The sequence below is a fragment of the Lutra lutra genome, chromosome 4 (genome assembly GCF_902655055.1).
Source record: "Lutra lutra chromosome 4, mLutLut1.2, whole genome shotgun sequence".
Lineage (NCBI taxonomy): Eukaryota > Metazoa > Chordata > Mammalia > Carnivora > Mustelidae > Lutra > Lutra lutra.
In genome coordinates this window covers 191854834-191878841 of record NC_062281.1, presented here as the reverse complement: position 1 = coordinate 191878841, position 24008 = coordinate 191854834, and the positions used below count along the sequence as shown (strand labels likewise).

At 39.7% G+C, this 24008-nt stretch overlaps 1 protein-coding gene across 1 annotated transcript in view; it reads right to left on the bottom strand.

Annotated features, from left to right (window-relative positions):
* The window catches only part of RERE (arginine-glutamic acid dipeptide repeats), a 445015-nt gene that overhangs the window by 220747 nt on the left and 200260 nt on the right, over window positions 1-24008 (bottom strand). Inside the window, 2 exon segments of the mRNA XM_047724025.1 lie at window positions 511-636; window positions 10240-10310. Of these exon segments, the coding sequence (XP_047579981.1) occupies window positions 511-636; window positions 10240-10310 (197 nt within the window).

Genomic DNA, 24008 nt, shown 5'->3' with positions numbered 1-24008 from the left:
CTACGCCCTAACTCAAGACTTTGGAAGTGTTTAATTCTGTATCTGGCATTGCAGAAAAGCCTCACTACTACTGCTCACCAATATTCTATAAAATATCACCTGAGAGGCCAGCATCCAAAATAGTTTAGATTCGTGGGCCCTGAGTCCCAACGATGCTGGGGAAGTGCGCGTTCCACATTTGGACTCAGACTTACCCCCTTTTTCCCCTTTCAGTTGCCAACATCCATACTCGCTGCTGATTGCCAGCTCCTGCTCCTTGCAGCGGCCCAGCATGCTCTCTGCTGGCGCCCAAATACCCACCGCCAAACCCCGCTGACTTCTGGAACTGTCCTAGAGGGGTAAGGCAAGTCCCGTATTTTGCTTCCTCTGTGCATGTACTTGTTACTCCTTTAAAAACACATACAATACAGCACATTTTTAAAGGGGCTCTGGGGAGGGAGGTAATATTCCTATTTTATACCCTATGGGATATAAAATATCGATAGCTTTTAAGAACGGGATTCTCCTTACCCCCACAGGCCCTCTCCCGGCTTCAGAAAGATGTTGTGGCGGCTGTGGCGCCACCGGCAGAGAGCATGCTGGGGGGTCACACAAAGCAGGAGTTGGAGATCTGCAGCAGGCCTGGGAGTTGTGGACCTAAAAAAGAAAAGAGCTTTCAGTTAGCATGCCCGATGTCCCTCCAGCCCTGGTTACTAGGGGCACGCAGCACACGAGCAGGAATCCGCACCACCCTTTAGCAGACGGCCTCTCAGAGCATTTATTCTACTGCTGAAGTCAGCCTTTCTGCGTCAACCGGAGCTGTTCCTTCTTTCAGTAAGAACAAACCTATGACCCTTCTGGCTCCACAGTGGAATCTGGGTCCTGTTGAAAAGCAGTATGGTGTGTGCCCCCAAAATAACCAAGTTAAGATGCGACACAGTGCCAACGCACAGCGACAATGGCATGCTTTGCTTAGATTAAAAACAAAAAAGCAACGGTGTCAGATAAACACAACTATAAAATGAACCACAAGTGAAGAAACTGAGCTTTCAGAAGAGTTTCCAATGTGAGATGCTAGGGGCATAAGACAGATACTTAATAAGGAAATATTCAAGACATTAGCAGGTCAAAGAAAGACCTTACGATTCTCAAAGTCCTGGTTTAATTTTATAAAGCTAGAAGTAAGAGACAAAGGCTTAATACCAGAGGGGAAAAAGGACACCATTCAAATGAGTTTTAATTTTCTCACAAACACCCACCTGAACAAAACGTAAAGCTCAAGAAAGGCATTATTTCTTTTAGGGGCAAAACCAGTTCTGGTATGAATCACACGTCTATTTTATTTTTCTTTTAAACTTTGAAGACATTTAAAAGCAGCAGCCAATTATAGAGAAACTCCTGAAAGTCAGCACCGTCCTTGTGAGCATCAAAAAAAGATACCTCAAATAACAGTTTGAGCGTGTTCCCTTTCAAATATTCTAGAGAGTACATAACACTTCCAAAAAACTAACCAATCCAATTTTGTGTGGTTTTAAATGAACTAAAAACTCCATAAAATCAGATACTTATATAAGAATCTCTGCTCTTAAAGGTGTTTACAAATGACAGATAAACTTTTTAATATTAAACCATTTTTAGGGAGCCTTATTACATTCAGTTCTTTAGAATCACTAACAACCTCCTGTGATCCAAGATTTTCATATCCTCCATTAGTGACCTGTTTTTCTATGTCTCCTTTAAAACAAACAAGAACATGAATCCCAAGAAAATAAGCCAATACTGGGAATGTGTTCATCATGATGGTTTTCTTTCCTTTTGGTACAGATCGCGCTCTAGAGTACGCTGGGCACCACACAGGACACTTCCTGTGCGGTCAGTCTCTGACTCCCACTGCCTCACATGATGATACCAATATTGTTTGCAACATAACCTTCCCCACCGCACCTCCCCTCCTCCCCATACCAGCTCTGCAGACAAATCAAAGGTTCAACTGTGAACCAGAATGTACAATATACTCAATGCTTTTTACCATAATCATCCAATAAAAATGAATTGCTCGTTAACTGTTTGTACTAGAATTCATTAATCAATCATATCATGCAAATCCTTATTCATTCAAATTCAGAGTTTTAAACCAAGTCGACACCTAGTAAGGCATTTCAAAGCATCTTGGCATTATTTTAAATATGCAAAAGTTCAAATAATTATTAAAACATTTTAAATATTAAAAAATACATTTTAAAGCATATCACTGTTCTTATTTATGAATCAGAAAGCATGGACAGTATCTGTTTCCCTGATTTTCTTCAGTTCTTCTAATGGGTTTTACTTGTCCAGTTCTAAGGAATCACGTTTGAACACTAAGACTTGACCAATATTCTTGCACAGCAGCTCTCTGCAATATCAATTTGTCTCAAACTTTCTTATGCTCCTTTTTAAGAAAGAGGAGAATGCCTAAAGTTTTCCACATTGAAAACATTTCACAAAGAACAGGTTTATTAAACATTTTTAGATACATATTTTATAGAATAGTAAAATTAAAACTCTTTTCTTACTTCTAAAATCCAAATAAACCAGGAGAAAATGAATTACCCAACTTTACAATAATTGTGAACCATTAAAACTTTAAATCCCATGTGGCCTATAACGACTGTCGGTCATGAGTGAAAACAGCCTGCTGAGAAGCTGAGAAAATGGGGCCAATAAGATGTTACGAGATTATTTATTCCCAAAGCCTCACTGTGATTTTCACTTATGTGAATACCATTCCCTCTATTCATAAGCTGACATTCATATCCTGCAAAAAGGTGATGGTGATTCAAAGTAACTTTCAACATGATTGCCCCGTAACTGGAAGGAGAAATATCTAACATTTTGTCCATTAAACTTGGGGCCAAGGATTTCATCCCCCCTCTTACTTCTTAAAGGATTATATAAAATTTTAAGCTTCACATTTACATGTGAAAAGGACATTTGGTCTCACCACATATATTTATTATTTGTGGCTTACTCCAAACAAACAGCGGGGGGTAAGTCCAATACCCCATTATAGTTTATTCTAATGCTTATAGATAGCAACTAAGCAACCATGGCCTTTACTTTAAACAAAAGGAGAAAAAAAGTGTGGCCTTCAGAAGCAGCAAATCAAGAATGTGTACCTTTTCTTGACTTAGAAATCACCATGTAAGAAGAGTGGGGCCACAGTGACGTACTCACTCCTAACACGTGAGAACAGCTAAACTAGCGGACAGGAACAACTCCTCTGAAAGAATTATTTCAACCGTACCTTCCACTATGTCTCTAAGTAATATTTAATTCTTCACTCTACAAACTAAAAACAGTTGATAATTAATTTCATGGGTTTCACTTCATTATCCAACACTACCCTCCAAGTCGCAAAAGCTGTGTGTGGGTGGTACTGACCTTTTCCCAGGAAATGAACTAGAAGGAGAAAAGGGAAGTATGGAGAAAAATGTTCAGTTCTGCAGGCCTAACTTGAGGGACTATCAAGAAGAGAAAAACAGCCACTTTTTATACAAAAATGAACCATCACACCATAAGGCATTTTTCCTATCCACTGGCCTTCTCAGGAATGTTTATCTATAGACTAAGCCCTCATTTGTCTTTGCTAAAAGTCAGTATTATCAAAAATTCAAAATAGATTATGATGCCTAAAAAATATTATGACTTTGTGGGGCGCCTGGGTGGCTCAGTGGGTTAAGCCGCTGCCTTCGGCTCAGGTCATGATCCCAGGTCCTGGGTTCGAGCCCCGCATCGGGCTTTCTGCTCAGCAGGGAGCCTGCTTCCTCCTCTCTCTCTGCCTGCCTCTCTGCCTACTTGTGATTTCTCTCTGTCAAATAAATAAATAAAATCTTAAAAAAAAAAAAATTATGACTTTGGCATTACTCATGTAAATTTCCTTAAGAAAATAAGAAATTGAGTTTTAACATATTTTAAGAATAAATTATTTAAATATACAAAATACGGGGCGCCTGGGTGGCTCAGTGGGTTAAGCCTCTGCCTTCGGCTCAGGATCCTGGGATCTAGCCCCGCATCGGGCTCTCTGCTCAGTGGGGAGCCTGCTTCCTCCTCTCTCTGCCTGCCTCTCTGCCTACTTGTGATCTCTGTCTGTCAAATAAGTAAATAAAATCTTTTTTTAAATAAATAAATAAAATACTACACACTGCAGGCTACCAAAATACTACTACGTATTGTAAACTAAAGGTAAAGAAACAGGTCTTTTTGGTTTGCTTAATAAACAGAAGGTTAATTTGTAGTTAATGCATTGTAACAAATTACTACTAAAGTTTTTCTAAATCTTCATGCAGTCAATTTTTTCCACTTAAATGTAATAAACATTTATCGTGGATGTTCTATGGGCCAGGCAATGAGCTGAGCACACAGTATACATCAATGAGTAACACAGGCATAGTGTCTGCCCCTAAAAAAACTTAGCTCTAGAGCAGCAATGAAACATCGACATTGCTACCATGTCATTCCATGGCCCAGGCACTATCATCCACTTTGTAGGCTTGATCTTTTCATCTAAAAACCGCCTACCTGCAAGGTAGGTTAATTTATACCCTAGCCTCATCTGTAAATAAAATGTTAGGAGAGCAACTCAAGAACAGACCAGCTGATGTCAAAGTCAAGCTCCCAACACATGCACTCTACACCCTACCATCTCTCCTCTCAGTCCCCAAGTAACACCTCAAATTCTGAAAGAGCCATACTCACACTAATGTAGACCTCCTGTCCCATCCCCAGGAAAGTTAATACAAGATTTACCTAAAATGAATGTCCACTTCCTGAATGTCTATACAACATATATTCTGTGCTGAACAGTCACAGCAGCCAAGGCAGGATTAAATAATTGTGGCATGTGATACAGGAATGATAATTAACTCGTGTGTACACACAGAAGTGTGTACACAGTGCATATTAACAAACTATCCCATATCCCCCAGCGTTATCTATGTAAAGGTCTCTAACCAAAAATGAGAAGATAAAATTACTTATCCTCAGTAAGTTTTCATTTTAAAGATCGAAGAGCACCTTCTTGCTTTTAATCTACTTCAGAGAAACTTGATTTGGTGGAGGGGGGACAACGTCAACGGTGCACGGAAGCCACACGGGAGCTAATTTCTCTGCAGCCCCTCTCTGTTGTACTGTGGCAATCACCTTTTGGGGCAGGGTTATATAGATGCAGACCGGGAATCTGAAATTCCAAATGTTCCTCCCTTGGTTGCTCACATTTGGCAATGAAACCAAGAGGGAGATGGTGTTCAATCTTGAATAACGTGGCCCCCATGTTCACAGCAGTACTGGAGATGTACCTCTGTCAAGGTAACCAGTGGTACTATGCAGTCTCAGCTACCCCACATTCACAACCAACACTTACAATGTATGCTGTCAGGGACATAAATTATACAAAAGCACAGTTATCCATGCAGAGTCCTAACAACTCACTAAGCTCTGAACAGTCAACTAAAAATACCATAACATCCCTAATGATATATCCCCAACTTCAGGGAATCTCTAAGATCAGGTTTAATTTTAACAACTTTTCCACTTTTAATAAACCAAACTGGAGCCAAGATGAATGGTATTTGCTCAAAATAATATTTGTAATAATTACATACCCTACCTAGAAATTCATTTCATACAACAGTTAAAGAATCAATAACTATATAACTCCAGGAAACCAAAATCTTATTTTTTTTCTATTGTACGAATCATAGGAACTCATTGGAAATTCACAAAGAATGCCCATGTAGAATATTAAAAGGAAGGGCTTCAATTACTTATCTGTGACTGAAGAATTGGATATGAAGTACTACTACCAGAGCCAAACGAGGTACTCCTCGGTGTTTTACTGCACAAAAATCACTAAACAATCTTGCAAAAAGCATTTTCAGACTTTACGATTATTTCTAGAGAGCAAATTCACTCCATTATATGCTGAAGGCCTAGATTTCTATAAAAATGGAATTTTACTGATTTTTTTACAGTAAAAGCAAGAAAGAAATCTTTCTTTTGGGACAAAAGGTGAATGGCTTCCTTCACATTGATCCTACTCAGAGTGTTCTCCAAAGAGAATGGACAGACATCCAGTAATGCCACAGATGTCTGTCCCATTAGAAACGAAGGTCACTGAGGGAAGGAACTTTACCCTGCAGACTTCCGTTTCTTTCAAGGTGCTGCACCCAACAAAGCACACAGAGTAGGCTTTTGTTAAATGCCTACGGAAGACATTGATTAGGGGCGCCTGGGTGGCTCAGTGGGTTAAGCCTCTGCCTTCGGCTCAGGTCATGGTCTCAGGGTCCTGGGATTGAGCCATGCATCAGGCTCTCTGTTCGGTGGGGAGCCTGCTTCCCCCCTCTCGCTTTGCCTGCCTCTCTCTGTATCAAATAAATAAGTAAAATATTTAAAAAACAAAAAACAGAAGAAGACATTGATTACCATCAAAAACATTCCTCACTGCACACAGGAATATATTGCTTCTTGGTGATACGGGATTCCGACTCACTCAGGAACAGGACTCCGAAAGCAAATTAAGTCACAGCACACACTGACCTAGGAAAGCTAAGGGAGTGCGGCAGAGGAAAGGGTTGAAGACGTTCTACGAGCCCCTTACAGTTAATTAGTGGAGATCCACTCCAGCTGGCCCAAGAAGAGAGGCCTTTACTGAGCAGAAACAAGGATAATCCAAGAATCCCAAGCATTAAGACAGCAGGCCTCCCGACAGCTCAGGGAGAAGGCATGCCCTCGCTCCTGCTGGCCATCTACTGCTCTCTGCACAGGTGCTCGGATCCTCTGCTCTTCCTGGCTTCCTGCCCTGCAACGTCAGCTTGCCTGTGACCTGTTTATGCTTGCCAACCCGGACTCTTGATTCATCCTTCCGGCTTTCCCCTCCTCAGCTAACTGCTTCAGTCTCTCAATTATCTTTTCAAGAAACGCCACAAAGATCATAGATGGCCATTCCATATTACTACTCTTTCAAAAAGATAAAGATTCTGCCGGCTGCCTTATTATTTAGTTCAGAAGCCTACGGTACAAAGCTGCCTTATTTAATTGCCGATCCCTCCTTATTCCTACTCCTAAGCATACACTACCCATAATCCCACCTCACCTCTCCTGTCTCTTTGAGCCCCTGCTTTGACTACCTATGCCACAGATACTTCTGTCATTGTAGTCAAACACATACAGTTTGGTCTCCTAGTCTGTAAATAAGCCTGATGAAATTAACACTCCCTAAAAGGATGAAAGCTTCCTAACAGAACACATAATTTGCTTCCTGTGAAAATGCTACTTTCAAAAGCAGCCTCTGCCCTGCCAGGAGCTCACTTTGCTCCACCACAGCTTCCGCCTATGCCTGTGAAAGTGCAGGCTCTAAACACATCTACCCATGTACCGTGACTGTGGCCTTACATATTTCGATGGTTAAATGTTAACAAAGCAGAAGCTGTGGATCCCATTCCCATAGGCAAGATGACCAAATAAACTATCATCCACAACAAGGATAACTTTGAAAGCAAAAGTGGACACTGTGTAACAGTTTGCCTGGTGTAGTATAATCCTGCACACAGAGACAACTATATTCCAAATCACGGACTCCGACTCTATGGGATGTACATAGTAGCAGAGTCTAGAAGACAACCCAGGTCCCCACATAAAATCCGAAGACCCTTCTTATCTCTCACGGAACTAGTTCCTGAAATGTTACCCAGGGTCCTCAGTTCAACAAATTGGCATTATGCTAGTTTGGGTTACTGGTCATAGATGTTTCCTTATGCCCGCGTCTCAATTCCTTAACTTCCATCGTGTCTAACACTGTAATCTTACTTAATATGTACCATAAGGGCATTTGCCCAGTTTTTACAGTCCCAAATATACCATATGTTCAAAAACTCACCAAGGTAAGGGGTCATTCTAATTCATGGTATAAACAAAGGAACACAGCTCTCAGTTACAACCCCAAACCAGAAAAGCTTAAAAAGATATACAATTAGTCAACAACATTTCAAAGCTATTGGGTTTTTGTTTTCTACTGCTCCACTTGCCATGCCTGGTATCTGTGGGCAAAACCAACTCCAATTTCTTCTTTTTAAAATCTTGCAGAGAAACTAAGCATATTTCCTTCTGTTCATCTTTTCCCCTTATAGCCTGGGTAAGCTGAAGGGAAAAAAAGCTATGATTATTCTCATCTATTAAGCTATCTTTTCCTAAGTAAAAATGCAATCAAGAAAAGAAGAAAGTGGGTTTCCAGATAATACCTGCATTCTTTCTTCAGTAAATATTCTTACACAACAACTACAAGCATGAGCTGAATACAGAACTCAACAAAAACAAGAAACATAGCAGTGTGCAACTTACATACCGCGCCCACTCCCCACACTGTGTTTGCAGACAGCTTTAATGTGTTGTACCAGACCAATACTGACAACAGAAGCTTCAGCTTTTATTGCTGTTAATACACTGAGCAATTACTGTAACTCAGCAGGAACCTCTGCCCCAAACAGCAACTATCACATTGTAATCAGCATTTCATAAGAAAAGCTGTTCAAACATGAAGGTACCTGCTAATGTGCTAAAATTGTACAAAAAGGGGTCTGAATCTAATAGGTTAAAAAAAAAAATAAAAACCTTTGCAATTTTATTTCACAACTATATCTTTTCCATGGTGCACTGGTATTATGTTTGGTTTAAAAAAAAAAATCACACACAAAAAGGATAAGCAGGGACAGAGAAGTAGCAGTTGCTGCAAGCAAAAGAAAATTCATCAGGAAGCAAGACCACTGCCCAGATTTTCAGATGTCAGTGCAGCATCTGCAAAAAAATATCTCTGAAAAAAAATATTTAATAAATAGCAAAGACCTCTAAAAATGGCAAAACTTCATGTTGACATAAAATGGGAACAGAAAGCGTTTGATTTACAAAATTACACTTCAAGACCTCCTTGTAAAACAAGCAGGGAACTTAAAAGCAGCCTACCAAGAATAAATAAATCTTAGAAGTAAATGGCACTTTTGACTCTCTTTTAAAACAGTAAGCATGTGTTACTTAATGCAACAAAACTTTAGTAAGAAAAAATAAGTGGCATGCAATTTTTTTGAACTAGCTAAGTTGGAATATACTAATTGGGTATTTGGGGTCATTAAAAATGATAAAAAGAAACAAAGGAGATGCAGAATTAAAGTTCTCTCCCTACTACATTACCTTTCTTTAGACTGAAGTATCACATACAGAATGTGAGAATACAGATATTGTCAAGTTACAAAGGGTTTTGGAAAAAAACATTCACAGAGACTTATACATACCTCTACGGAGCTAAAGAATTAGGATTTCTCTATACCTAAGAAGGGAGACAGCAGTTCACAACCTTCAAGTACAAAGATCCCTCTTTAATGTTTCAAAAGATCCCCCAAATGGCAGTACTCTGATAGTATTTCACACAGCAGTTATTTGAGGAAAATATGTAATAAGCTGATTCTTAACTGTGTACTGTCATTAAATATTAAGTGAATTTTTAAAAGCACACCAGCATATTAATATATTTGAAAAGTAGTTGTACAAACACAGGAGAGGCATATTTTAGACTAAGAATGTTTATTTGCAGACCTTTGTAAAATCTCTACAGATATCCAGGGGATCCAAAGTCCCAAGTGTGGGAATCACGAGTCTAAAACCCAGAGATTGCCTAAGGGACAGTATCAACACCTCTAAACTTGGGGCAGGTTTGTAGTAAGAAGTACAGTAGCCGTGTTATCCCCAAGCCAGAGTTCCTTTCCCCAAACTCCATCACCAGGTGACCCCAAGATACACTCCATACTCACTAAAATCTCTAAGGAAATGATAGTTGCCACCAAAAACTAGTCTCTGGCGTGTTAATATTCTTTTCTTCCAACTCACCACCAATTCCCAAATCTACTTTACTTCAGGCTCTTCACGATGGCTGAGAAGAAACAAACTACTTCAGAAACTCAAGAAAATCTCTGAAATTACTGTCAAAACAATTGCTAGAAAAATGAAAACTTTGGGAACATTGCTCACAGTACAAGCTTTGGAAGTGTTACAAACCAGAAGGATACAACAGGTAGCTGCCTTACACGTGTGGTGCAGCTGCCAGGCAGTGAACACTCGGAAGTGGCCTGGTTATCAAGTCCACAACCAGCAAGAAGCAACTGAGAGAGACAGCGAATGCAACTGGAAAAAAAGAAGGCACAGAGGAGAATCCACAGCACATTTAAAAATGCTTACCAGTTTGAAGTCTTGAATGCTACAGATGAAATACGGCGTGTTTGGCCTCCGACTCTCGATATACACACAGTCTTTAAAAGAAAAAGAAATTTTAAAACAATGATATTTACCATTAAGGGAACAAAGACAGGGCCCATAAAGCCACTGCATAAATAAACACATGGCAAAGTACATATCTTTTATAGAAAATTTGTTTCAAAGATGAATCGTAAATTACAAGTAAATTTAAGCTAGAGGGAAACAGCCCTTGGGGTTCTTATCGACCACTTTTCTGATAATTTAAAGAACCTGATAAAGCCTCAATTACTGTTTCCAGGGTGCCTGAAGAAGGGGGAGAAAGAAACAGGATTAACCATTTTTTGAGGAAGAAAATCCAACCAAGCGAATTACTTGATCACAGCTACACAAGACAAAATCTTGAATGTCTCATTCAGAGAGATGGTACATTGTCTTCACAAAGAGACATAGTTTGCCAAATGCTTCTTTGTTTTCAGTAAACAATTTGTGAGGAAATCCATGAAAGATATAAAGACGACTGGCTTGAACATACTGTTACAATGACCTTTGCACCTAAACCAAGAAAAAGAAAGAAATCTAACCAGTTGTGGATAATTTACTATTAAATTTCAACTTAAACACTTTATGTTTTCTAATTATAAAGAAAACCAAGGCACCCAATCAGAGAAGGGATGCAGTAAACCAAACCACACTTTCCTCAAGGGATTAAGAGCGCTTTCTTAAATTACATTTGACATGGCAATGGTTGGGTAATTATGTCTAACATTCTCCACAGCTGGAGTCTTAAAGGGCTGCTTTTTTTTTTTTTTTTTAAAGAAGCAATGATTTTAAGAGAAGCAGTGGCTTTAAAGGGACTTTAACACTCTCCACAAGGCAACCTAAGATCATCATAAAGCTTAAGATAGGATCCTCTAAGTATTATTTACTGAGAACTAAATGCATCTGTAGTCAATCAAATTTTCTAAGGATAATAACCATAATACCCACATTCAAAATGCTATTTGTTTTATCCCTCCTCATGACCCTTCATGGTAAGTGAATCTTAGAATAACTCAGATGCATAAGAATACAAGCAAATTCCTCTACTGCCTTATGTTAAACACGCAGAGCCAAGAAAAAGAAAAGGAGCAGAAATTTGGAGCCATCCATCCCATGGACAGTCCAGTACCACCACAAGCACTAGCTGAGCCACTAAGAGGTGGATCATGAAGAAAGCCCTCACCAAGGACACTTCCTTCCAAGAAACTTTCTGAAAGACATCAGGATTTCTGTAGTCCAAAGTCAGAAAAAGAAGAAATCTGAATGCCAATCTAGGCATCCAGAATGTCCCGACTGATTTCTCTACTCAGATGGAGACTCAACAACAAAGATTCGATCCCTGAATCCATGCACAACAGTAGCTCAGGAATAAACTGCTCACCGAACTTTCTATTTTGTTCCAGGGTCCAGGATGCTAAATAACTCCGCTTAACATTCAGGCAATATCCATTTAACATGCCAATCATCTCAAGGAACAAGAGAACTCTTCCTACTTGGGTAGATATCTGTCTTCTTATCCCTAATTTGGTATTCAACTAAAAACATTCCCTACATAAAAAACTGCAGTTCTAATCCGCACAATTTTGGAACAATTCTTAATTTCTGTGTCCCAAATCCCTGATGTACGGAATACCAGTATTTCATATCTCTGGATATCAATTATTTACCTGTCTCACTCAACCTGAACACAAATCACAGTCTAGAGGCCTTCTTCTTCCTATCACCTCCTAAAGAGAGCGTTTTCTTCTAAATCTCATAACACTGTCATACCGGGCTATATACTCACTGACTTCAACACAAATGGGTCACTTCCCGACTAATGACTTCCACTTCCTTAAAGTCCATGGGACCAAAATGTGCAGCACACAATGGTCTGGTCCCGCACCCCATCTCAACCTCCACTGGGCTACAGTATCCAAAATTCCACCACCCTGTCCATGCCAAACCCTCTTAATTCCTTCATTCCACCAGCACCTACTTTATCATGAGTTAGCTCCAGGGCCATTACTGGCTCATGGCTCCTCTGAAAAGAAATGGCAACATCTCCTTCCTTAAAAAAGCTTTAAGTATACTTTTCATAATCCATAGAATCATTATAACTATAAACCTTCTAACTCTGAGGCTTAAAATATCTAGTAACCTGAATACAAAAAAACTTTCCAGAAAAGGATTCTCACTGCAAAGTTACATCAGGAAAATAATTATCTATAAATATACCTGGATGTAACACTCTCAGAGAGGGAGGAAAGGACTATACTGGGACATGGAGGACGACCCCTGGTATCCTTGTGCCTAAAAGCTTCTTGGCAGTGTTGGAGGCAGACTCTCACCTGCTCGCCAGAGAAACCTGCCATGAGGAATAAGGTGGTGTGGAAAAGAACCCTAAACCTGACGGATGGAATTACCACATGTACTTATTAATGCCTTGTTAACAGATAAAAAGTCACCTCTTTTTGTTTAAAAAGCTACTATGTCAGCTACTGACATAAAAAGCTACTATTGATCCTGATTCATATGTAAGAGACTAATAATAATCTGTAAAACAAGTCACTGTATCAAGTGATCTCTATCAGTATCTGGAAACTCATACATGAAAAAGATAAGCTCACTTCATAATTAAAAGACAAAATTTAGGGGCGCCTGGGTGGCTCAGTGGGTTGGGCCGCTGCCTTTGGCTCAGGTCATGATCCCAGGTCCTGGGTTCAAGCCCCGCATCGGGTTCTCTGCTCAGCAGGGAGCCTGCTTCCTCCTCTCTCTCTGCCTGCCTCTCTGCCTACTTGTGATTTCTCTCTGTCTAATAAATAAATAAAATCTTTAAAAAAAAAAAAAAAGACAAAATTTAAGTTTATTTTATGTAAGTAGTCCTTAAACACAGAATCACTAAGATCAGGGGTAATATAAATTAAAATTTTTCACAATGTCTAACTTGCCAAAGAAATGGGTAAAAATACATTGTTTTGACCTGACTTTTTAAATTCATTTTTAAAATAAAAGCATGAAAAATTATTGTAGAGTCAAATTTTTCTTTATTACCCTCCCATAAAAATCAGAGTGATCCAACTGTACATCCTAAGCAACAATCTGGAATTAAAGTCTCACGGGAAAGAAATCTACTTATTATTACTCTTAGTGATTTTCAAAACAAGGTTAAATAAGGCCAAATACTCATAAGAAATATTTCCCTCTTGTCTCATTAAAGAAGCAGCTATTTAAGAAAATAATTTCATATAGATGTTTATGGCGAGCACAAAACTAAAGTGATTTAATTTGGCAAGGGCAAGAGGAGAACGTAAGTTAAGAGCAATGTTAAATTTTCAGTTGGAATATATGCCCAGCAATCTTTTAAAGCCAAAATGATTTGCCCAGAATTTTCATGCAATTTATAAGTGCATAGATCGTCTGAGGCTGGTTAGAAAATTGGTTTCAGTCAGTTGAATCAAAGATCCTCAACCTGAAAATCTCCCATAGCCAACACAAGTACTACAGACACCTTTTTTCTTAGAAAGAAAGGAAAAGCAAAGCAAGCAAGCCCCCCCCTTTTTTTTAAACAAAGCCAGAAGTTCTGAAAAAAACTGAGCAAAGCTGAAGTAATCCATTAAGTGCATGATGCACATTTTCAAAATTACCCATACGAAAATATATATTTACAGATTGAGCAAATGGCTGCTGCAGGGCAAATACACGTATTTTTTTAATCTTAAAATCAGCAAGCTGAAATACGCCAGAGAAATGAGTGAGGCTATTACCATCGATATCAATTATTTCAAACAATACATGTAACTCCTTTTTTTACTAGGGGTGTCTGGAAATAAAACACGGGTCTAGGTTGAGACTTGTTCTCTAACATCGAGCCTCTGCCAGGGAACGGATCACACGATTAAGCGACCTCAAATCCTGTACCCATGATCCGTGCAATGATGCTGAACAGGGGTGTTTCTGGCTGTTCCTCACAACCTCAACATAGCTTTGCGTCCAAGAATCTATTGTGCCATCTGCAAACAACAGAGAGCATTCGCTAAGCTAGGGAACTAAGTCAGCCAAAACATGAAGGCAGATTCTTAAGGCAAAGAAAGCCCTCTCTGCTTTTCAATCCTCAGCAAATCAGCAGGTTTATGTAAATAGAGCAAGAGCATGGTCCTCTCAAGGGTAATAACCACAGCCTGAAGCCTCAGGCAGTTCGTCATCCTGAAACACAAAGAACCTGTCAGCATCCTTCCTGACAGCCTCCTCCCAGAGCACAGTGGACACCTACCTCACCACCTAATTGAGCAAGCAGGGCTGTGAGCCAGCATTAAAGCTGCGGTCACAATGTGCAGGCGAGGCCCAGCCTATGCTGGGCTCTGTCCTTTAAAGACTCTCCCTCCTGTGAATGCACATCTGCCCCCTTAATCTTTGAAATACCCTCGCATCCCTTTGCAAGGCATGACAGCACCGCCGAAATATAATTTCCAATAGAAACCCTTCTCCTTGTTTAAAAAAAGAGAGAAGAAAAGAAGAGGAAAAGCACGCACAGACCGACTTTCTCACAAACAGATTCCCAGAGACACGCAGTGTGGCACAGTGGTGGACAAGAAGGCGGACTCTCAGGACGGCTCTGTCCTGTGTTCCATTTCCCTTACACCGGATTCCTCCACCCTGGACACCGAACCTTCCAGTGAGGTATCAGCCGACTGGTCTACAGGGTCAAAAGTCCACAAGGATCTCACTAGTTAATATGGCTGTTTCCAAACGTCCAACATGCAAAAAGGTACAGAGCTACACGCGCAGGTGAGAAACAGCGCTGAAATCCCAACCCGCACTGCGTGGCCTCCAAAGGAGCAGCCTCGGCATCTGTGCACCAGTCAAACCCATCACCATTCCTCACCTCTATAACGAGACACTCCACTCCACAGTAAACACTCAAGAACTATACAAGGAGCAAGTGACCTGAACAAAAATGTAAAAACAGAAAAGCACTTATAGGAGATCCCATTAAAAACACTGTTGTGTAACATCAATGTGAACATAAATGTTATTTTCTAATAAATACTTCTTTAAGGATTAACTCAATTGCAAGATGGTCTACTTCTAGTTTTCTACTAGAGTCTTTTGCAGGGATGGGATATACCCACATCACCTCGGAACCGCGGAGAACTAAAAAGGGAAAAGGAAACAAAAACTGGGAAAAGTGCACCTCAGTAAGTGAAATCCTCTCAGTGTTTATCTCCATCCTGTGTTCTAAGCCTGAAAACTGTCACTAAAACTGACTTGCTACACCTTAAAGAGTCTAAAGCCAGTGGGAAAAAGATCTGAGGTAACATATCCTTGGTCCCTTCCTTTTTAAACTTCATGAAAATTAAATCCCACATATTCCAATGTCTACAGATTACCACCTAGCACTACAAAGTGAGCTTTTATCTAAAGACAGAAAGTTGTATACTTCCAACAAACATTCATCTGAGGATAAACCTCAATGCTGACAGGAAATTAAATGATGAGAAAAACCAGCTGGGAGGCTGTTTCAATTTCCCACCTTCCCCTTTTCTCCTCTAGAAGTCAAAAAATCTTCTAGTACATCAAAAGCTTAAAGACTGATCCAAAACAGTCACATTTCTAACTTGAAGAAGTGATGCTGGTGTTTTGGAGTAACTGCTGCGGCCAGACCCCACCCCATGTCTCAAATCAATCATCTGCTGCACAGACTTGAGAACCCTGCCCTGCCAGCAGCAGCAATCTTACCAGTTACATGGATACGCTAAGCACTGGCCCTAGGTTGACACTCTTACTCAAGCAAAGAGTGTCTGAAGCCCTCTCACCACCATTTCCTTCCGCAAATGTTCCTCTAAAAGCCCTCCTTGTGATCCACACTGAATCCCAACTGCGAAAAAGACCCAAGCCAGCTGAACATCCAAACTCCAGTTCAGTGATGTGGAGCTCTCCTACAGTGTCTAATGGCTGTTTGTGTGGAGCTTTTGTGCCCTAAGAGAACACCCAGAATCTAGCTGGCAGGAGAGGATCTATTTTATAAATCAGTGGTGGCCATCTGCCCCATGCAAGCAAAAGGTGTTAGGGCATTAGAGACTCGGGGAAGAGGCATTTCCAGATTGCTCGCACTCTTGCTGCCCCACTGCACCTACCTTTCTAGTGCTCGGGAAGGTGGGTAACAACCCTACCCCCAAATCAGTGGGTCCTATCTAAAACATGAATTCTCAGGGCACCTGGGTGGGTCAGTTGTTAAGCGTCTGCCTTCGGCTCAGCTTATGATCTCAGGGTCCTGGGGTCGAGCCCCGCATCAGGCTCCCTGCTTGGCGGGAAGCCTGCTTCTCCCTCTCACACTTCCCTGCTTGTGTTCCCTCTGTCACTACATCTCTCTATGTCAAATAAATAAATAAAATCTTAAAAAAAAATAATTCTGTGATAAAATCCCTATTAAGTTGAGGCTGACTGATTGTTAATGAAAAACAATAGGTCCTCACCACAATGATCACAACTGCAACACGGCTAAATTTGTACATTTAGGAAACCAACTCGAATAGAATTCAAACACTTCTAGGAACGCTCTGCCCAGTAATCGTAGGAAAAAAATAACCAGCGACAGGATGGAGTAAAGCTTCCACTCTCCCCATATGGCTGACAACAAACAAATCGCTGGTCTGATCTTCTGGTGTCACATCCCGCAGAGCAGACTGCAAGCAACACTGCTTGCTCCTACTCAGAAAACAATGTGCTGGGAGCCTGGGCTTTACAACAAATGGTTCAGCCAATTTGCAGTGCTCACTGGAAATACACAGGAGAATTCTCGACGCCTGGTCTATAATTCTTACTTGGCAAATGATTTTATTATGAACTGGTATCATAGCGAATCCATTTTCTTTACAGGTTTTCTGCTGGTGTTTAATGGACTGTCAGGACGATTTAGATTTCATCTATTTAAACTCATTCAAGCCTGGCTCCTGATTGTACAGTAAATGGAACATATTTCTATTCACGGAAATTAATGACAGTTAATTGTAGTCTGCAGTTCTCAATTTTCTAAAAGCAACTGTTCCACAATTGAAGCACCAAGCTACAGAATTTCCCACACCAATTGTTTTTTGTATTTTATAGGCATCCCCATCTTGTAAGTCTTTCTTGTAAGACTACTGTATACATTCATATAACATTTCAACCCTTTCAAATATTTATTATCAGCTTTTTAGAAAGAGGACTTAAATATAACTAAAGGCTGGGAAAATAAGATCAGTTATCAGTCTGAACAGACAGATGGCTCAATTTTCATGGATTTCAGGGCTAGTGTCCAAAATCTATAAAGAACTTAGCAAACTCAACACCCAAAGAATAATCCAATCAAGAAACGGGCACAGGACATGAACAGACATTTCTGCAAAGAAGACATCCAGATGGCCAACAGACACATGAGAAAGTGCTCCATATCACTCGGCATCAGAGAAATACAAATCAAAACCACAATGAGATATCACCTCACACCAGTCAGAATGGCTAAAATGAACAAGTCAGGAAATGACAGATGCTGGCGAGGATGCGGAGAAAGGGGAACCCTCCTACACTGTTGGTGGGAATGCAAGCTGGTGCAACCACTCTGGAAAACAGCATGGAGGTTCCTCAAAATGTTGAAAATAGAACTATCCTATGACCCAGCAATTGCACTACTGGGTATTTACCCTAAAGATACAAATGTAGTGATCCGAAGGGGCACGTGCACCCGAATGTTTATAGCAGCAATGTCTACAATAGTCAAACGATGGAAAGAACCTAGATGTCCATCAACAGATGAATGGATAAAGAAGATGTGGTATATATACACAATGGAATACTATGCAGCCATCAAAAGAAATGAAATCTTGCCATTTGCGACGACGTGGATGGAACTAGAGGGTATCATGCTTAGCGAAATAAGTCAATCGGAGAAAGACAACTATCATATGATCTCCCTGATATGAGGAAGTGGAGATGCAACATGGGGGGCTAAGGGGGTAGGAGAAGAATAAATGAAACAAGATGGGATTGGGAGGGAGACTAACCATAAGTGACTCGTAGTCTCACAAAACAAACTGAGGGTTGCTGGCAGGGGGGCGGGTTGGGTGAGGGGGGTGGGGTTATGGACATTGGGGAGGGTATGTGCTGGGGTGAGTGCTGTGAAGTGTGTAAACCTGGCGATTCACAGGCCTGTACCCCTGGGGATAAAAATATATTATATGTTTATAAAAAATAAAATAAAATAAAATTTTTTAAAAAAATTTAAAAAAAAAAGTAGGCTAAACTTACTATATGGATTTAGATATACACACAAGATACATGACACAGATTACCAACTACTATACTGAATTGCTTCTAAAACTGATACTCCGTTTACAGAAATTTACCTCTGAGTTATTTACCAGACAATACAACAATCCCATGAGTGAGTTCTCTTCTTGAGTTATTAGTCTTTCACCTAAGCATCCACACATCCGTCTAGGAGATGCTAACAGGAGAAAAAGGCATGCAAAAAAGCACCTTAAAAGAAACTTATCAAATCAAGATCCAAATAATTTTAAGGTAAGCATCCAGAATTTGCTGCCCCAAAACTAGAACCACCAGAGTCACAGACCGACAAACTGCAATCCACACACAAGAGAAGTAAAGGAAAACCACAAGCTACCCTTTTCATTCCTTTCTACAGCATGATATTTACATCTACTCAACTGGGTCCTGAATCATAGTTACAAAACCATGTCATGCCCTTTTCCATGAAATTCCCCATACTGTTGCCCCTAACAGAGATGCTCTGCCTCTACCTAGTCCTACTGTAATTCTGTCCAAACTCCAGGACCCAAATCAAACTCTTCATGGTCCTTCATGTCTTCCCCAGTATCACCAACATATAGTCTGTCCTATTCAGTTGGCATCTGTCCACTCACTGCCTGTTACTAATATAAAACATCACTTGAATAAGTGTAATTTCTCCCTATAAAATGAAGATCAAGGACTAGAATCCTGTCTACCTTTGTATCTTGCCCTTCCTCACCTCCACAAAACTCCTTGTACAAAGTTATAGGTACAGAAGATTGGGTTCTTAAGTTATCAGCTGATCAATATGCTGCTAATACTATTGCTGACGTCTAACATACCCCATTAAATTCTATTAGTGTATTTAAAGACTATTTCAGGCATTAAGTTTAATTCTCTGCTTTACAGAATTTTATAGTTTATGTAATTTGTATAAACCTCTAAGAGCAAATGAACCCTATTCCCTGACTCACTTATTCTATCCATATCTCTTCCCTCTCACACTTAAATCATTATTTTTTTTAATTTGGGTTTTTGTTGTTCTTGCTACTGTTGTTTGGTCAAGTGCTTAGTTTAAAATTAAAGTCAAAAACTAAAGGTATCTTTGTGGACTTCAAGCTCTACTGCAAAGCTGTAATCATTGAGACAGTATGGTACTGGCACAGAAACAGACACTTAGATCAATGGAACAGAATAGAGCATGCAGAAATGGACCCTCATCTTTATGGTCAACTAATCTTCAACAAAGCAGGAAAGAATGTCCAATGGAAAAAAGACAGTCTCTTCAACAAATGTTGTTGGGAAAATTGGACAGCCACACGCAGAACAATGAAACTGGCAAATTTCCCTACACCACACACAAAAATAGACTCAAAATGGATGAAAGACCTCAACGTGAGACAGGAATCCATCAAAATCCTTGAGGAGAACACAGGCAGCAACCTCTTCGAGCTCAGCCGCAGCAACTTCTTCCTAGACACATCGCCAAAGGCAAGGGGAGCAAGGGCAAAATGAACTACTGGGACTTCATCAAGATCAAAAAGCTTTTGCATAGCAAAGGAAACAGTCAACAAAACCGGAAGACAACTGACAGAATGGGACAAGATATTCACAAATGACATACCAGATAAAGGGCTAGTATCTGAAATCTATAAAGAACTTATCAAACTCAACACCCAAAGAACAAGAAATGGGCAGAGAACATGAACAGACATTTCTACAAAGAAGACATCCAGATGGCCAAGAGACACATGAAAAAGTGGTCAATGTTGGTCAGCATCAGGGAAATACAAATCAAAACCACAATGAGATCCCACCTCACACCAGTCAGAATGGCTAAAATTAACAAGTCAGGAAATGACAGATGTTGACAAGGATCCGGAGAAAGGGCAACCCTTCTACACTATCGGTGGGAATGCAAGCTGGTGCAGCTGCTCTGGAAAACAGCGTGGAAATTCCTCAGAAAATTGAAAATAGAACTACCCTATGACCCAGCAATTGCACTACTGGGTATTTACCCTAAAGATACAAATGCAGTGATCCGAAAGGGCACGTGCACCCGAATGTTTATAGCAGCAATGTCCACAGTAGCCAAACTACAGAAACAACCTAGATGTCCATCAACAGATGAACGGATAAAGAAGATGTGGTGTGTATATATACAATGGAATACTATGCAGCCATCAAAAGAAATGAAATCTTGGCATCTGCAACGACGTGGATGGAACTAGAGAGTATTATGCTGAGCAAAATAAGTCAATCAGAGAAGGATAACTATCATATGATCTCACTGACATGTGAAATTTGAGAAACAAGGCAGAGGATCATAGGGGAAGAGAAGAAAAAAATGAAATAAGAAGAAACCAGAGAAGACGACAAAGCATAAGAGACTCGTAATCTCAGGAAACAAAATGAGGGCTGCTGGAGTGAAGGGGGTGGTAGGAGGGATGGGGTGGCTGGGTGTTGGACACTGGGGAGGGTATGTGCTATGGTGAGCACTGTGAATTATCCAAGACTGATGAACCACAGACCTGTACCCCTGAAACAAATAATACATTATATGTTAATAAAAATAAATTTAAAAACCTTAAAAAACTAAAGATATTTTAAGAATAACTTAAAACTTCCAGTCAATTTCACATGACTGAATAAATATTGAGACCTCAAATTTTCATTACAGATCTTTAGCCCCCTGTGAATTATAAAATGTAATTTTGTAAGTACTCAACAGGTATTTGGGGAAAAAATTCCACCTATACAACTATTTCCAATGATCTATCTTAGGATTCTACATGTGGTAATTTTGCTTTAGAACATATACATCATTCTCAGGCTAAAAAGTATTCTTTGGGGGGATATGTGGGAGTAGGTGAGATCTTGTCTGGTAATCTGCCATTCACCTCTCACTTTTATAATCAAAATTAGCAAAGATCTATGCAAGGTAGTACTATTTAAAGTACCTAAATGCCTCTTGATTCCCAAAATGAAATGAGAGATTTAGTTTATTGTTTGGACTGTAAGAAGTTCTGGATGCTTTCTATCCGAAACTGTACTCAACACACGTCAAAAAATGATTGCAGCTGCTCTGGGCCAATATAAGACTTAATGACACTTTTGCTTTTTGTAATTTATACCTTGTAAAAATCATGTTTTGAACATCTGCTGAGATGAAATGAATCAGAACTTTGGGGGAAAAATTAGACTTCTCCATTTTAACTGAAGTAGTAATAGACAAATCCTGTAGAGATTAAAGTTAAAAAATAAAGACAAATATGCTCTACAAGAAACAGAATCATAAACTCCTAAAACATTCACACAGAGACTTCCTATGCACCAGCTACATACCAGCTAGTGTCAGAGATACTGAGATGAATAAAAATACAGTCCTTCCCTTGCCAAGTTCACCATTCTAATATCAGAGCCAGGCATGAAAACAAGTAAGTCACTGTATGTCTGCAATAATTTTAATTGCACGTGGGTTTTAGTCTCTGTGCAGAGACTGCTAGCTAAGTGTAGCATTCATTCTCCCCTTCTTCCTTAATAACAGAATATCTGATGTCTAGAAGGTTCTATGGCCACTTAGAATAAACATGACATTTCTCAGCTTTCCTTATAGCTGATTTTATAATATGACTAAACTCTGGTAGGGGATATAAACAGAACTACAGTATTTCAACTTCTGGGGACTGATTACTGAAAAGAGGCAGCCCTGCTCTCCTCATCCTTCCAATTATCCTAAACGCAAATATACTGACTGGAGATGGAACATGAAATATATCAAAACTGCCAATGGGAATGGAGGCCACACACAATAAAATTAATAAAACCTTTGACTGTAGCTAAAGAACCAGACCAAGAATTTACTATTCACAATTCAGCATTTCTGGCCATGGAACACAAGTATCTTTAAATTATTTTTAAATGGGGCAAATATTTAAACTACATTCATGAACAGAGTGATATCCTGAACAATGATTTGGGGGAAACATTCTATTTTTTTTTAAATAGGAAAAGCTAGGAAGGAACAAATAACCCTAGCAAGTATGTGAAAACATACAACACAGTGAGCTCGATTCAGAATGACTAAAACAGTCTGAATAGACAGCATATCATTACCTTTCAGTAGGATTAACAATCAATCCCCACAGACAGATAAAACAAGGCAGAACAAAGTCCACAACTGCCTCCCTGAAGAGACTTCACAGCTAAGCCAAGCTTCTACAGCTGACTCTACCCTGAAGGTTTCACAGGATGTACACAAGGGATAGTAACTTCTGCACACTGACTGCCATGTCAAGCAGAAGGCAGTTGACGGTGTCTGCTGGCACCACTCAGGGTCTCCCTTCCTTCTCCACTTCCACGTAAGTTTGATTTTAGGACTTGAGAGAGAGTATGTGGCTGCTCCTCCAACAAAAACACAGCAACCACTGATAACCAAATTTTCTGGAACATGTTATCATTTTTAAAAGTTAAAGCTGACCAGAATTCATAATACACTAAATTCTTGGAATATAATCCATATTTTACTTCATACTGGAAAGAAGGCATTCTCTGTAATGTCACAGCTTTATCTCCTCCTTTCCACGCCATTAACTGTGGATAAAAAACAGAGCACACAAATGTGTCTGATCCATTCTCTGAAGTGAAGATATACTATCCAGAGGTAATGTGGAGTCTCCTGCTCTACCTAGAAAACACTTCTGCAGTTTCAAAACCACAAATTCAGTCACTTGCAGAGGCCAAAACCCCATGGTACATCAGGGTAATTGGAAAGACTTACAATGGCAGTACATTAAAAATCTTTGGACATCCAGATACACCTTTTAACTCAGCATTTCTATTCCTAAGGAGAGTGAACAGAAATGAATAAATGCTCACCACTGTTGTTCATAAAGGCAAATATTTGGAAATAACCTAAAATCCAACAATATACAAGTCACATCCCTGGTACCTATTCATTACTGTGGGTGCACCTAATATTTTTCAGGCAGCAAGTACCTTTAGCAACCTATACACAACTCTTCAAAAGCAATTTTGTTTTAAATTCACACACGAAAAAGTATTAAAATACTTACCATAGTATGAGAAAAAATATTTTTAATTGTATGTATTTCTTAACTGACTCCTTAAATAATAAAATTTACTAAAGTTTACTGCCTTAATAACCTCTTATAATTTCAAAGTCCTGGTGAACATAAACATTACTTTCAGATGTTTTTCTCTCTGTTATAGGATATGGGAATATCTGTGGCTCATACTGGTGTCATAGGTACTGCCAATATCACTATGGTTTATTGCCTATCTTCATAACTAAAGCATGACTGAATGCTAAATGTCATTTGAAAGGTAATGAATCAGTGAAAATAAAGATACAATTTTTACCCACTCAAGTTTATCATCTCCTGAATTCACTGTCCCCTTGGTTGACCATGGACCCTTCCAGG